At 34.6% G+C, this 16,449-nt stretch overlaps 1 protein-coding gene and 1 long non-coding RNA gene across 2 annotated transcripts; one reads left to right on the forward strand and one right to left on the reverse strand.

The window, feature by feature from the left end:
- Nucleotides 1–7,435: 7,435 nt before the first annotated feature.
- LOC130991884 (uncharacterized) lies at nt 7,436–9,217 on the forward strand. Its single transcript, XM_057916329.1, has one exon. It carries the CDS (start codon nt 8,248–8,250, stop codon nt 9,091–9,093), a length of 846 nt encoding a protein of 281 aa, XP_057772312.1. The 5' UTR covers nt 7,436–8,247; the 3' UTR covers nt 9,094–9,217.
- Nucleotides 9,218–12,013: 2,796 nt separating this feature from the next.
- On the reverse strand, nt 12,014–15,652 carry LOC130991955 (uncharacterized). Its single transcript, XR_009091209.1, has 3 exons — nt 14,872–15,652; nt 12,874–12,937; nt 12,014–12,330 (listed from the first exon to the last, which is right to left on the reverse strand). It is a non-coding gene; the product is annotated as an uncharacterized LOC130991955 (long non-coding RNA).
- Between the last annotated feature and the right edge of the window lie 797 nt (nt 15,653–16,449).

Genomic DNA, 16,449 nt, shown 5'->3' on the forward strand with positions numbered 1-16,449 from the left:
AATTCTTAAAAAAAAAACCATTACCTTCTTTAACAATACTTTATTTAAATATCATATTATTAGTTAGTGCTAAGCTAATCATATGGATGTTGTGATTTACTAACCAACAATTAAGAGTAAAGTCATCTAAGTGAGCTTTAACTTAATTTAGCTGCCTTAAGTGATAAGAAATACTCCATATACTTTTTTTTGATGAAATTACATTATAAATAATACAAACCACACACACCCCACCTAGTGATTATTGTGGCCGAAAGTATTCGAACCTGTGACCTCTTGGACAACAGGCAACCACCCCAACCACTAGGCCATCCCAAAGGGGACGAAATACTCCATATACTTGATTTACCAATCGGTGCGAACTTCTGTCCGGTCTAGGGTTCAAATCCCATCGCTCTCCCTCCCCCAGGTCAAAAAACTTAAGTTCTTACTTGGTTGCCTTAGTGCCACCACCCTTAATTAACTTAAGTTCTTGATGAACTTTTGTGCTATTATTTTGTTTTCTTGGTAATGATTTTTAATTTAATGTTTTATATAAAAATCATGGTCTTCGATTCTACATTACAATAACATGCATCATGTTCAATTTATCTGCGTTAATTCACTCTTTATATATAAAGGATTTGAGAACGTATTAAAAAGAATTGTAACTTAGGTTGAAAATTAGATTTTATTTTTTTAATTTCCTTTATATTTGATAAAAACTATCATTTTTTTCTTGATCGCCATTAAGATTTTACACTTAAAACAAAATAAAGCTTTTTTTCTTGCAGATAATATTTCTCTAAACACAAATTTGAATTTTCACATTTGATAGGTCGATGTGAGCAGAGCCGATAGGCCCATTGAACTGAACTAATTGGGCTGACTTCTCTTAACATGATTGGGCCATTGTAACTAATTAAGGGGCCCAGCTATTCAATTCGCATCCAATTCTTATTTCGGAAAAAAATTGTCTGATTAGCTCCGTTTATGAAAATTATATTGTTGCCGTCTTTGATCTCTACAGCCTTTATATTTATTCGGGGCCTTTTATTTGTAAGTTGAGAAGAAAATAGAAAAAAAAATAGAAATAAATTAAAAATATACGATTAGATTATATATTATTTTATCAAATTACTTAATAAATATATAAAAAAATAAAAATAACCAAATAATAATACTAGAATTTAAAGAGGAAATATCGCAGCGGTAATTTTATATAAATATGAGAAACTTAGTATGTCAACAATTAACACATATAACTTAAATACAAAATTAAAATTTCATCAATTAAAACTATTAACGATAATTAATGAAAAAAAAACATAAAATATAAAATATAATTAAAAAGATTTCAAAAATTATATAAATATAACATTTAAATGGATCTATATATTTTGAAACATCTTATTTTTCCAGGGCTTGGGCGATTGTCCATCCCGCGCAAGGCTAAGATCCGCCCCTATATTTATTCGAAACAATACTATAAGGTCTTGTTTGGTACGCATTATGTGATAAGGTTTGATATGTTTGAATGTGATGACTTAACTTTTTTTTTTTTGATAAGGAAAGTAAATATTATAGAACGATAAGGCACCAGTAGTACCAAGAAGATTACAAAATCATCGGGGATTCATCATTCGACATCCACCTATGAAACCCAACTCCATCATTAACAAAACCAAAAATTCTACCCCAACTCCACACTCTAGCTTTGATTTCTCCAAACAAGTTTGCACTCTCCCATCTTTTGTTCTCAAATCTACTCTCATTCCGCATTTTCCAAATAAGCCAAGTAGTACAACACCAAAGAGCCATCAAGAGCTTCTTATTTCTTTTCCGGCCACTCAAACTAGTAAAGAACTGGAAGTGCGAGGGCACGTCATATGGCTGCGCCATGCTAACACCGAGCCATTGAAAGATTGCTTCCCATACCTTTGAGGTCTTTGGACAGTGGATCAACACGTGGTTCGTGGATTCCTGCCGATGGAAACAGGCGTTACATCCCACCTCGACTTCACACAACATCACATTTCTTCTCAAGAGGTTGTCACACGTCGGAATTCTGTTCTTCAAAATTCTCCATGCGGTAAGCTTGACTTTGTTTGGAATAGGGATCTTCCACACCTTCGTACTCGTATCAGTTTCCTCCACCGCCTCCGTAGTCTCGTTTGCTTGATCTTTAATAGCTTCATAAGCAGACTTGGTTGTAAAGCCTCTCCCAGTGTCGCCATTCCATGTCCATCCGTCCTTGTTACCTGCACACAGATTAGTACCAGAAACAAGGCTAAGCAGCTCCGAAACTCCTTCCCTCTCTCTCTCAAACAGCTCTCTTCTCCACCTTAAATCCCAACACCATCCAGTATCAGTCCATTCCCCAACTTCACAGATTGCAGCTTCTTTATTCGCACTCAACTGAAAAAGTCTAGGAAAAGTAAACTTCAACGGCTTTTGACCAACCCACCACTGAGTCGAGAATTTAAAGGTCTTCCCATCCCCCACCTTTGGCTTCAAATTTTGAACAAACCAAAAATTGCTCGCCCCTCCCGCCGCAGAAACGATCTTCGGCCACCACCCATCTCTAAATCTACCTTTCCCCGCGTTTTCCATACCTGTCTCTCCCCACTCAACCTCACCATAAATGGACCTAACAATTTTTGCCCAAAGCATGTCCCTTCCAGTAAGGTACCGCCACAACCATTTAACGACTAGTGCCTGATTAAACCACTCAATATTTTTAAGCCCCAAGCCTCCTTCATCTTTTGAAGCACAAAGCACCTTCCACTTCACCCAAGCAATCGCACTTTTACTAGCACCCCCTCCCCACAGAAAATTACCAAGTAAAGCATTTAGAGAACTCACAATTGATTTTGGTAAACAGGTAAAAGAGAGCTGATAAATCGGTATGGATTGAAGCACAGCCTTCACCAAGGTCACACGGCCCGCTAGAGAGAACTTCCCATTTTTCCATGAATCGATTTTCTTTCTCACCTTCTCAACCAAGTATTTCCAATCAGCAACCTTTTTACCCTTGCTGCCCACTTTAATACCGAGGTAATTGAAAGGTAAGGAGCCCACCTCACAGCCCAAAACAGCCGCCATCCTCTCGATCGTATCCTCCTCGACCCCAACTCCGAAGAGACAACATTTTTTGAAATTGACGGCAAGCCCTGATAGTAGCTGGAACACTCTGAGAATCATTTTAACTGCCACTGCATTTCTTTCATCATCCTCCATCAAGAAGACCGTGTCATCAGCGTATTGGAGGTGCGGAATTGAAATGTCATCATTTCCTACCTTTACCGGCTTAATCAGCTCCTTCTCAACAGCTCTCGTAATCAAAGAGTGGAGCCCCTCCGCTGCAACAAGAAAGAGAAACGGGGAAAGCGGATCCCCCTGCCGTAATCCTCTTTCTAAACACACCTCACCAGATGGAGATCCATTTACCAAAATATTCGTCGTCGCCGAGGAGATACAACCTCGGATCCATTTCCTCCATAATGGCTCAAAATCCATTCTTTCAAGCATTAAATCCAAGAAATCCCACTCAACGGAGTCATAGGCTTTCGCGAAATCCACCTTGAAGATAATCCTCCCCTTTCTCTTCTTAGAAGCCTCCGCGATTGCTTCATTTAGAACCACCACTCCATCTAGGATGTATCGGCCGCCAATGAAGGCACTCTGATTATCCGAAATAACTGAATCCATGACCTGTTTCATCCTATTCGCCAAAACCTTCGCAATGACTTTGTAGAGGCTACAAATAAGTGAAATAGGCCTAAACTCCTCAAGTGAGCAAGCTCCTTCTTTTTTAGGAATGAGAACGATGAATGAAGAGTTACATCCCCGAGGGATTTTGCCATTGGAGTGAAATTCAGTCATCACCTTTAAAAAATCTTTCTTGATAATCTCCCATGACGCTTTCCAAAACTTGAGGTTAAAGCCATCCGGTCCCGGGCTCTTGTCACCGTCACAGCTCCAAATCGCCTCTTTAATTTCTGATTCTGAAAAAGGTTTGATCAGCTCCGCATTATTTGCTGCAGAAATTTTCCGAGCAGTGAAATCTCCCGGTATCATAGGTAGGACGCGCGGCGTCTTCTTGAAGTGATTCTCGAAGAACGTTTTGACGTTCTCCTTAATGATCTTTGGATCCTCGATCCAGCAACCCCCAACATCAAGCCCTGCAATTTCATTCTTCTTTCTTCTCCCAACAATTGCTTTGTGATAAAAACTAGTATTCAGATCGCCCTCCTTGACCCATTTGATTTTCGCCTTTTGTTGGAGAAGACTACATTTTTCTTTGGATTTAAGGAAAATCTTTGCTCGTAATTCATTTCTCCTGATTGTGTCACTCTCCTCAAGACCAAAGGTGTCATCAAAAATGTCCAGCTCCTGAAGTTCATCCTTAAGATCTGTCAAGCCGTGCTCAATGTTGCCATAAATCCTCATATTCCACTCTTTCAACGCACTCTTCACCAATTTCAATTTCTCTTTGAACACAAAGCAACTCCATCCTTCAATCTTAGCTTCATCCCAAGATTTCCTTACCAACGCGCAAAAATCTGGGTGGGAGAGCCAAGAATTAAGGAACCTAAAAGGTTTTGGTCCCCAGTTCTTGGTTTTTGTAGTCAGGAAGATCGGACAATGGTCCGACACTGATCTCTGAAGCCCCCTTCCGACTGTGTCTGGCCATTCCTGCATCCATTTCTCGTTGACCATAAATCTGTCTAGTTTGCTCTTGCATCCTCCACCAGGTTGATACCACGTAAACTTTCTTCCCTGTGTTCTGATTTCCAGCAGATTACTTTGCCTAATAAAAGCGTCAAAAGACCTTGCATCTGCTTGATTAAAGACAGCACCTTTCCCTACCCTTTCTCCCGAATCACGCACTGCGTTGAAGTCGCCAAGAAAACACAGGCACGAGTCTTTGTTTTGAAGAGCAATGAGCTGTAATGTATCCCACAAAGATTCCTTTTCGGTGGTTCCCATGGGCGCATACACATTAACAAAACAACAATGCAGGCCTCCTTGTAATGTGATGACTTAACTATATGTCATTTTAATATTATGTTTTTGTATAATGCATTAAAATATCTCTAAAATATAATATGTTTTTTGGTATAATATATTAAGATTACATAAATTCAATAATAGTTATAATTAAGATTTATATTACGTATACCGCCTTCGCAGGTGATATACATAATTCGTGAAATTAGTATAATATTTTTAGCTTTTTAATGTATAAAGAACTATGTGTTTTGTACTACCTCCGTCCGCCAAAATTATGTAAAATTGCTTGGGCACGGGATTTAATAAAATTGGTGATGATTTTGATGTAGTGGAGAAAGGGTCCCACCACTTTATGAGATGTGTGGTTGAGATTGAATTTTGACTGGGTTTTTTGTAAATAAAGAATGTTAGTAAGGATAAAATATTAAAGAGGATGGTGGGACCATTGCCATAAAAGGAAAGTGACATAATCTTGGCGGACGCCAAATATAGTAATTTTTACATAATCTTGGCGGACGGAGGGAGTATTATTTTATACCAAACAAGATATTAAGGTGTCATAGGTAAATTATATACTCTAATCATTCGTACCAAAAAACAAAAAAACGTTAAAAGTATAATAGTCTGTTTCTATAGAGGCATGATATCTACTTTTTATTTTACAATCTGCTAGCAGGAATAATTTAAATTGACTGGGGGGGGGGGGGTAAGCCCCTACCAAGCAAAAAGATTCTATTTTATAAAATCCATAAATTATCAAAAAAAAAATGTGCAAATTTTTATGCAAAACCCCCTATATATCATCAAATCAAATGTATCATGTATCTCTCAAACAAACAATAAAAACTCCCCCTACCGGAATAGATTCATTTAGCTTATATTCTATACTATACCAGATGGGATCCTCTGTCCCAGAATATTGTGTGTACCACGTGTACCACTCTTCATTTCTTTGTTTTATAAATTGTTTTTTATAAAAATAAAAATTATTATTATATTATAAACTATAATTAGTATTTATCATTGAAAAATTAAAATTTAAAAAATTATATACCCTAACTTTGAATTAATGAACCCAAATAATCTATTATTAATTCAAATAAATATAAAAAAATAATTATAAATCCTAAATGGATGAATGAACCCTTGTTAATTATCTATATATTATATAAAAACATAATAAATTAAAATTGAATAAAAAATAATTTAAAAATATAAAGAAATGAAGAGTGGTACATGTGGTACACACTATATTTTGGGACAGAGGATCCCATTTGATACTATACACGTGTAAGTCTACATTCTACACCATATGTGAGTGTATCTGTGTGAAATACAAGTTTATATTATGAATAATAATAAACAATAAAAGTCCAATTCTGTACACTGCATCACAGTGCACTTTATCAGCGTATAAAAGTTTGCAAAGAATCAACACATAATATTTCTTCCACACGCATGTAAACGCTAAACGCATGTGACTTGGTATAAATACAGATGAACCAAATTGTATATGTCATTCATTTCATTGTATATTTTCAATTTTTTTATTTATCTTTCATTTCATCAGATTGCACAAGCTTTTTTTTTTTTTTTTTTGAGGCAAAGATCGTACAAGCTTTTGATAGATTAAAGATGACTTTTGCTTTGTTTATTGAATTCAGATTTATTTAACTTGGACCAAATTTGTAAATTTTTAATCTTTCTTGTACGGTTGGATTTAAAATTAAAGTATTTGGCTAATGACTCGCACGTAAAGTCATGGTTATGAACAGATTTATTTGACTATTATCAATTTTACTATAATATATAATTTTTATACTTTATTCTATATATTTATTTTAAAACATTACTACTCCATATTTGTTTCTAAAAAAACATTACTACTATATGAGAAAAATTGCAATCAAACATCTGATAGCTCCAAAATTATACTAGTCGTGTACAAAATTTAACATACATTCGAAAAATAATTTGTTAAATATTCAAATGTTACAAATTTATAATTATAAATACTCCCTCTGTCCAATTATGTAAAGTAAAATTATGTAATTCTTTTTTTTTAATATTTTACAGCTCATTGTGCAATTTGAGTAAACTCTTACCCCCCGTTCTAGAATAAACACCTTAATCATGTGTAATATTTGTGAACTATACAGAAAAGGTAAGTAACAAACTATCGCCGATCATGTGCAATTATCTGAAAATCAAATAAGAAGGATAAATCCGAAGATTAAAGGTGACATATACGTACCAACAACGAAATTGGTGATACTATTTGAATAGTATAAAACATTTGAACTCATAAATACTTATTCCACTGGGAGACCATCTCCAAAGTGAGCTAGCTTTGCTACTATTTTGTGAAAGCGTGCATACATGTATGTATAGACCTGCCTTCCAATTTTAAATATATTATACTATATTTTTAAATTTGTATTTATTCTATATGGGTGTGGGGATAGTGAAGCTCTCTCAACTCTCTCTCTCTCTCTCTCCTCCCATTGGAAGGCTTTTGTTTTGTATCTCTATACATTAATCCATGCTTTTGGCTTTTGCCACCCCATGTGAGGTATCCAGTCAAGAAGATTGTGACCCCTCCAACCATTATACTACACACACACACACACACACACACACACACACACACACATCCTAATCCATCTCTCTCTCTCTTCTCTCTCTTTTCTCTCTCAAACCCTTAGTCCCTAGCTAGCTCTTTTGGTTGAAGAACTTGTTTCTCCTACGACGATGATGACTTGACACTTTTTTCTTGCATCAAAGGCTCCCATTTTCCTTGCTTTTTAGGCACTTGCTTTTCTAAGTTCATCATATGTAGAATTGTTTAAAAGGTATTTTTTCCTATTCCCTTTTGCGCTGTAGCGTGTCGCTCAGGCAAATACATCTCTACAAATGCTACCTTTATATGTCATGCAACTGTGGATGAAGATGCAAGCTCTGGGGGTACAAATGTAATTTCACTCTTTACTTTCTCTCTTCTTTTTTTCAGACCAAACTATAATAAATCAATTTAAAGAAAAAGGGGGCTACACCTGCACACAAACACAGCCGTCTTCTTATTATGGTTATTTCCCAACTCCATAGCCATAGGTATATTTTCTAGATTTTTAGGACGAAAGTTTGGAAATTTTTCCATTTGGGCTTCTCAATTTGTGGCGTTTTTGGTCAAATTGAAGCAGAAAATCCCAATGACAGAAACCGGAAACTGAGAATTTTCCGACCAAATTAAAAATGGGATCTTTTAGCGGTTTAGGGATTGGTTTGAGCTTCGTGTTTGGGTGCATTTTAATGGGGCTTGTAGCAGAGCTATACTATCTCCTATGGTGGAAGAAGAAGCTTGCAAAAAGCAACAGCACAAGCAGCAGCGGTAGCAGCAGCAGAGAAATTCAAGAATTCAATCTCCTCTTCTGTTGGAGAAAGCCCAAATCATGCAACAGCAACAGCAGCAGCAGCAGCCAAGAACTGACAAACCCAGCAAGAAACCACCAAGAAATAGAAGATTTGGAAAGCGGGAAGGAGGTAGGGCTGAAATGCGAGGAAGGGATCGAAGCAGAATTGATGAGGGTGCACAACCTCTGTGGCCCACCGCGATTCCTCTTCACAATCAAAGAGGAGAGCAAGGAAGATTTGGAATTGTGGGAAGATGGGAGATCGAGAAAGGGGTCCAGAACAAGAAGCTTGAGCGACGTCGTCGGCGGCGCCACCCCTTTCCTCACACCATTGTCGTCTCCATCTCCATCTCCGGCCTCTTTGGATTGCTATAGCCACCACGGGATCAACCCGCTCTTCGACTCGCTCCCGGAGGCGGAGCTCGGCCGCCTGCGCTCCTCGCCGCCGCCCAAGTTCAAGTTCTTGAGGGATGCCGAGGATAAGCTGCTGCGGAGGCTGCTGCACGAGGAGGCCCAGACCAGAATTATTCGGCAGAATCTTCAGCAAGATTCGATTTTGGAAGATGGGAATTGTGGGTCTTTCGTCAAGTTTCTTAAAGTGAGAGAGCAGATTCATAATCAAGCAACGCAGGTATTGCCATTGCCTTCTTCTCCACCAACATTGCAACGCAGCGCAGTGGTTGAATGATAGTGTAAAGAAATGAAATCTTTTGAGTTTATTTTTTCCCCCCCACTAAAATTCATTTGTAGTTTGCTACTTGTGTTTGATGATACTACACAGTTTTTTTTTTAATGGATTTTTTTTTCTTTAATTAGTGGCATTTTTACTGATAAAGAGCAAAAATTCTTCTGAAGATTGTGTGTTCTTGATTGAGGTTTTGGCTTTATATGTGTGTGTGTTATGTGTGTTCTTGATTGAGGTTTTGGCTTTATATGTGTGTGTTATGTGTGTTCTGTGTGGTGGTTAGGATAGGTGATAATATCATTATTGTGAGGGGATTTATGCACAGCATATATAAATTTTGCTGTGTGTTTTGTTCAAGTAATTTGGTGAGGAAATTAGAAATTTTGGGGGAAGGAATTAAATAAGATAGGAGAAGTGATAAATTTATTTGGTGTTTTTTGAAGAAAAAGAAAATAGTAGTAATAGTATTTAAAGAAAGGAAAAAGTAGGGAGACAAGAGGCATTGGCTATGTTGGAGTCAGGACCAAATAATCATTTATTTTCTTTTCTGTCGATTGTTATTTTTTTTATAGTAGAAAATAAAAGTTTTTGTGTTTCGCTGTTGTGATTCGTAAAAATATCTGGTTTTTGAAAAAATAAATCCATGTCGCTACTGTGCCCACACACTAGTTAAATGAAATTTATTTTTATAAAAAAAGATTTCTGTATTGTAAACACTGTAGCTATTTTTTGTAATTTTTGTTTTTATTTTATTTTTAAAAAATTATACAATTATTTTAAAAAGTATTCTTACATTTCGATTTGTAGTATGTTTATTGTTACTAAGAAATCGATTTAATTTTGAGAATGTTATACATTAATTGAAAGGGATTTGAGTTTTTATCGTATTATCTCCAAACAATTGAAAAAAAATATAAATCTATTCCGGTTTAGCGGAGTTTGCGTGGTGCGATTGGGAGTTCCTCTCATCGTAAAAAGATTCTTTATGTATGCGCCATCAAATATCGAAATTAAATTAACCGAATTTAAAAACTAAATATGGGAATAAAGAGAAAATGAAAATAGGGCACGTCCAATATCATTGAATTTAGTGGAAGCATGAAGCGCCCTAACATTTCAAATTTATGTCCTTTTAAAGCAGAGCTCAATTAATACTTATATGCATTAAATCTATACATTATTAATTAGGTTTCTTTGTTTAATGCGCAGCTTATGATCTAACTTTTGGCCTGACAAACATAATGAATGTAATCAAATTGAATTCTACAGCACAAGTCATTTTCTATTTTAATATCGTTAGCAATTAATCTATATAAATATTTAAATCGAATTCAATTTTTTATGAACCGATTCAATTATCAATTATCAACTATCAACTCTCAATTTTTATGACTAATTTACCCTTCTACAAATTGGAAGTTGAGATTTGAGTTTGAAGTATTTTGTGTTCCTTTTTTCATTTTCCACAAAATTAGTTTAGAAAATAAATAATTGTTTTGATTCTCATATAGTCGCCAACATTAACAATAGACATGCATCAAACAATTGGCATTAGAAGTAACCATGCCTAACTTACTTTCATTTTTTCTTAACAAAAAAACAAATATTCTTATGAGCTTAATCAAATTTTGATCAACTAAATACAAACTCTGTTTAAGCAGAGCTAAATAATTTTCTCAATCCTCCAAAACTAAGACACTTGCAAGAAATCATTGCATTTTCCACATCTTAATATATATAACTCTTTGATTTAATTAATTTTTATCTTTTTCTTCAATACGAAATCATTATAAAATTCGAATCTATCTGCTTTGAAGCAATCATAACACAAACTATGTTCGAGCACAATTTTATATTTTTCTCAATTATCTGAGACCTAATCCTTTTCTAATTACATCTATTATCAATTTCAAGATGTATTCGTTTCTGGTTTAAACATTGAATTCACGTAATTTTGCTATGCGTATAATTTAATACTATAATATTTGAGATTTAATGTAACTTAATAAATAAATTCAAATATATTGAAAACTAAATTAAATTAATATTACATTTAGTTATTGTTGGGATTTTAATGACAACGAAAATGAAATTAAATAAATTAAAGACGAAAAAAATGAACCACATAAACAACAATTAATTATATATATACCACACAAACCACAGAAAAAAAAAAAACAAAACCAAATAAACCACATAGATTAAAAATAAAATGGCGATGGAGTAGAATATCAGTATTTCTTCTATTAGCTAGTGGAGTCAATATTAGTGGAATGAGTTATTTTAATTTATGAAAATAAAATATTTTATTATTAAGGAAGGATTATGCATACGAATTCTTGAAATTTGAATTGGAAATGCTATTATTCCTTCATTAGTTACCGTGCAGAATAATTATGTAAAATATAATTTCAATTAAAAGGGATTTTCTTAAGTTTTGGAAATATGGCAGTTGACAAAAATATCCAATTATGTACATACTTTGTGGTAATATGTATAATTAGCTTTGCCTGTTTATTAGTACACAATGGTTCAAAAAATTACTATTAATACACATTTATATAAATAAGAAATTATTTCAACATTTGATAAATACCAATTAATGTCATTAACTTAATAAATAGTGTCGTGTGCATAGTGTAATTTTTCAAAAAAAGTTATGCTTGAATTTGTTTGATTATTGCAAATGATTGGTTTTAGCTATGCTAGGGGCCTAGGGATCGGACCAAGGAAGCTCCATTTTTAGAGATGTGGATCATGCTTTTATATTTTATTAAAATTGGTTTATGTTTATGTCGCAGCCCGAAAACCCGACACTAGTGATAGTGAGGTACGAGTATCGATACGACTATTTTTAAAAGAATAAAAGATAAGAAGAATAGGTCGAACATCAAGCGGAAGCTCGCATCAAAAGGTGTTAAAGAAATCCTTATAAATGAACCCAAGGGTAAAATCGTCAATGTCGTTATAACTTTTTAATTATCAGGAATTTCACGAACAAAAACAAAACGGGTATCGCTCATTTTTCATAAGGAATCATAATATGCAGAGTATCGCAGCAAAAGGCGAACCGATTATATGTATGAAGACATATAACCGTGAGTACATTGCTTAACTTCAAAAGAAAATTTAAGTATATCAATCATCAAGACTTTATCGTCAAAATGGAAATACGATAAAGTAAATACATCCTCCAACATTTCCCCGCCAGCACCAGACCAATCTCACTCCTCGTTTAGTCTGCACATTTAGAAATACATGCAGGGCGTGAGTACATAATACTCAGTGGGCAAACGCCGAAAAACAAGAAAGGCGCTCTTAGAGCTATAAGTTTGAAGCTTGCCACATCTCAGCAATACACATAAATAAGTTAGTATTAAATGAATCTGTGCATGCAGTTTTAATAATCAACATCATAAATAAACGATAGCGCTATCAAAGTACTCATCATGCATGTACCACATCTACAACTCATCATCATCAAAGGTACTGAGAAGTAGGCCTCCCTCTCAAGTACCGTGACCGGCCGATTCGCTCAACGGCTCACAGTCACCTCAGTGTACACTAGCCCTGGCAGGATAGCTATCAACTGCCCAGGACCCGAATTCGTCTCATCTCATCAGTAGAGGGTAACATACAAGCTCAACATCAAAACTTGGCAAGTCAAACAGTTCTCAAACATCATTTATCTCAAATTATTTGATAAGCTCATAACATCATCATTAATCATCAAATCATTTTAGAAAGCTCGGATAATATATGTATACTCAAAATATTGCCCACCTGAAGACCTTACTCAAAAACTCCCGTCAAAGTGGAGTTACTTACTTCCTTGCTCTGCTCGTGTCTTCAGGGATCATCGTCATCATCGAAGGTTCATGTCATAAAATGAATTCCGATTAGAAACTCAACGACAAAAACTCATGCCTCAACTCATGCTCTATATTATATTCTATCTCCTTAACCAACTCTACATAAACTCTTCACTCATTTCAAATCCTTAAGTCCAAGGATAGGTTTCAAGAAAATCATGGTTCTAAGTCTCGATTTATCTCTCATATAAGACTCGTCTAATCTCATTAAAACACTTAGGCAACATAAACACATAAGGCACATAAGAAAATACAATCAAACATCAACAAATCATGTTCTGTTTTCCCACTGACTCAACTTCAAAATTTAACACGTTCTGACTCCGACATCTCCTGGACTCCAGACTCATACCAAAATAAAGGTATTTGAGTCTAGTTTCATTTAAAAAAAAGTAGAGTCAGAAACTCCAAGTGGTTTGGGAGATATGGCGTTTTTACCACGGTCTACCATATTCGGCAGTTTTGAGCAATCGAAAACATTGATTTTTGAAAACTAGTAAACGTTGTCAAACTGAGCTCAAATTTGGTGGATATCTAGCCCATACAGTACGGTTGATACCATAAAAATTTGGAAAGCTAGATCACACAGGAAGCTACTGAAATGAATGACTTTGTCCCCTGTTCTCTGAAATTTCCGGTAGAAATGTGCAGATTTGGTTTTGAATTTTATAAAAATAGTAAATCAAGTCCAAATGACTTGAAATTTTACCGATATGCTCAAGACTCATGTAGGGACATGCTGTAAAATTTTCAAAGCCATTAGACATCGACAACCCGTCGATCACAGTAGGTCAGTAGCCTACGAAAAATCACCAAAAACTCATCTCAAACTCTTAAATGCTCAATTCAACATTCCTTCAAAGAAAACCAATCAAAGCTCATTTTAAACACATATAACACTCAAAAACATTCAAAAACATTAAAATACTCATCATACTCAATCTCAAATCTCCTTTTTCATCATAAACTCAAATATCAAGGAAAACGTTTCTACAAACGCATCAATTTAATCCTCTTCTCAATCTCATGCTCAAAATTACTCAAATATGATCATTTACATCATATAACTCCTTATTCACATATTCATTCTCTTTTTATCATAAAAACTATATTTTAATAAAAATCCATGTATCAACCTAAAACTCTTAGCAAAACATGGATAAAATTCTCATAAGGATCATAGAGCAAATTGACCTCATTTTATCAAGCATCAAACTCACATCATACAAAACTCAAAACTCATACAAACTAAACTAATCCAAAATTTTATTTAGCCTACAATAGACTTAATCAAACATGCAAAGACACTACTATCATGCTTAAAAACATATATTTTAAGCAAAATCACTTAAATAACACATAGATCAAAAAGTCCTAATTTTTACTAAACTAACTCCTTGAAATTTATAAACACATATGAATCTTTAATCTATTCATATATCTTTCATTTTTAACCAATTAATCTCACATAAAAACCATCAATTTACATATAAGGGCATATATACACATATCCCTAATTTTAGTAAACTAACTCACACCAAAACTCCAATGGACATCATATACTCAAATTACTCCATCAATCATCATCATAGACTCATTTACATCATCAATTTATCTATTATCTCATTGACTCAAAATCTCCCAATTTTGGATAAACTAAACTCATTCAAAATTTGAATCTCAAAGCATAGCTTTTCAAAACACACATCAATCATCACCAAACATATCATAGATCATTTTTCTCACCCCAATTCAAGGAAAGAAAAAGAAAATTTTTTGAAGGGTATGAGACCCATATTTTCGAAAATTTAGAGAAAAATGAAGGGGGTGATTTTCTTGCTTCAAACTCTCAAGAATACTCACATACAATCTCATACAAGTCTAGTCTATGAATATGGAGATCACTTACCCAAGTTTACACCAAATATCAAACTTTCTCTCTCTATTCTTGAAGTCAATCTCCAAAGATCTTCTTGAATTCAAGGAGGTGGAAGTGTTTAGTGTAAGATTTAGAGGGTGATTTGTGATTTTGGTGTGATGTTGTGAAGCTCCCAAGGTCTCGTTAATGGTTGTCAATGGTGGAAATGTGAGAGAGAGGAGAGAGAGGTGGTGGTCGAAAGTTTGGAGTGAAGGAGAGAGAGAATTTCTCTAGCAAGATATGAATTGATCTTGGAAATCTTAGGATAGATTTGTGATCTTTAAAGAGGATTTGATGATCTTGAGAATATTTGGCAATTAATGCCTTGATCTCTCTCTCTCTAATCTCTACACTCTCTCTAATCTCTACTCTCTAAATCTCTACTCTCTCAATCTCTACACTTAGTAAATTTTAGTAATTAGTCTCATACTTGGGAAATTAAAAATAAATCATGTGAGAAGGGTGATTAAATAATAATCACAAAAACTATGGAAATATTACTCATTAATAAAGTACCATAGTATAATTATTCATGTGACCAAAATAAAATAATTATAGCACTAATATTAGTGCACTCACTCAATTATAATATTCCTCATCATAGGAAAAATAATTTAAAAATATTATGCTTGGAAAAATTTCCATAAACCGGCATCATTCGATTTCTCGGTAAAAATAAACCGCACTTGCTTTGGAAACTTAATCAAAATTCCAAGTGCTAAAGTCTCAAATAAAAATCACAATAATTTGGTCATAATGACACACGTAACAGAAATCACATAATCAATCAGTCATGTAATTTCACATAACATCACATCAAAGCAGTCGGCAAACACAAACAGACTAAACGTCTCTCTCTAACCGACTATTTTCATCAAGGTTCTCACTCTTTCTTTCTCGACTCTATTTCCAACTCATTATTCCTATTTTCTTAATAGGACAGTCAATCTCTGATATCTCAGTATCCGATATCTCTATTCCCGGTAGTTGGAAATAAAATAAAATCTCAGCTCAATTCAATCAGCATCTCTATCTCAACTCATTTCTCAAATCTCATCACTCTAATTCCATCGTCGGTTTATTCACTCGTATTTCTATTTAAAAGACAATCAGTCTTATTTGGTCATAAAAAAAAAGTAGTCTCGTAATTCGACATCTCAGTACTCTCAATAGTGTTAAGACACTATCTCACAACATAGGAAAAGTACGGGGTGTTACAGTTTAAAATGCTCTCCTATCATTCCTTTTAATTTGGTTTTGTAATCTATCTAGTGCACATGAGATGTCGAGTAGTACTATTTGGATCAAACACGAACTTTCTCAATTGAGAAACATGGAAAACGTCATGGACGTTCGCGAAGCTCAGAGGCAACGCTAGTTTATAGGCCACATGGCCTATTTACTCTAATACATATCATAAGGTCCTATATATATCTCGGTTTGAGTTCTTCGTTAACTCGAAAATGACATGCTCCCCGGGATAGGGAAAAACTCACACAAACATCATTTCTAACGTTGAAAGAATCTATCAGTGATTACTCAACTGTTTGATTTTCTTCTCTCGATTTT

Source organism: Salvia miltiorrhiza, chromosome 7 (assembly GCF_028751815.1).
Source record: "Salvia miltiorrhiza cultivar Shanhuang (shh) chromosome 7, IMPLAD_Smil_shh, whole genome shotgun sequence".
Taxonomy (NCBI): Eukaryota; Viridiplantae; Streptophyta; class Magnoliopsida; order Lamiales; family Lamiaceae; genus Salvia; species Salvia miltiorrhiza.

Coding starts and splice junctions, on each gene's coding strand:
- LOC130991884 (XM_057916329.1), top strand. CDS start 8,248: ATGGGATCTTTTAGCGGTTTAGGGATTGGTTTGAGCTTCGTGTTTGGG.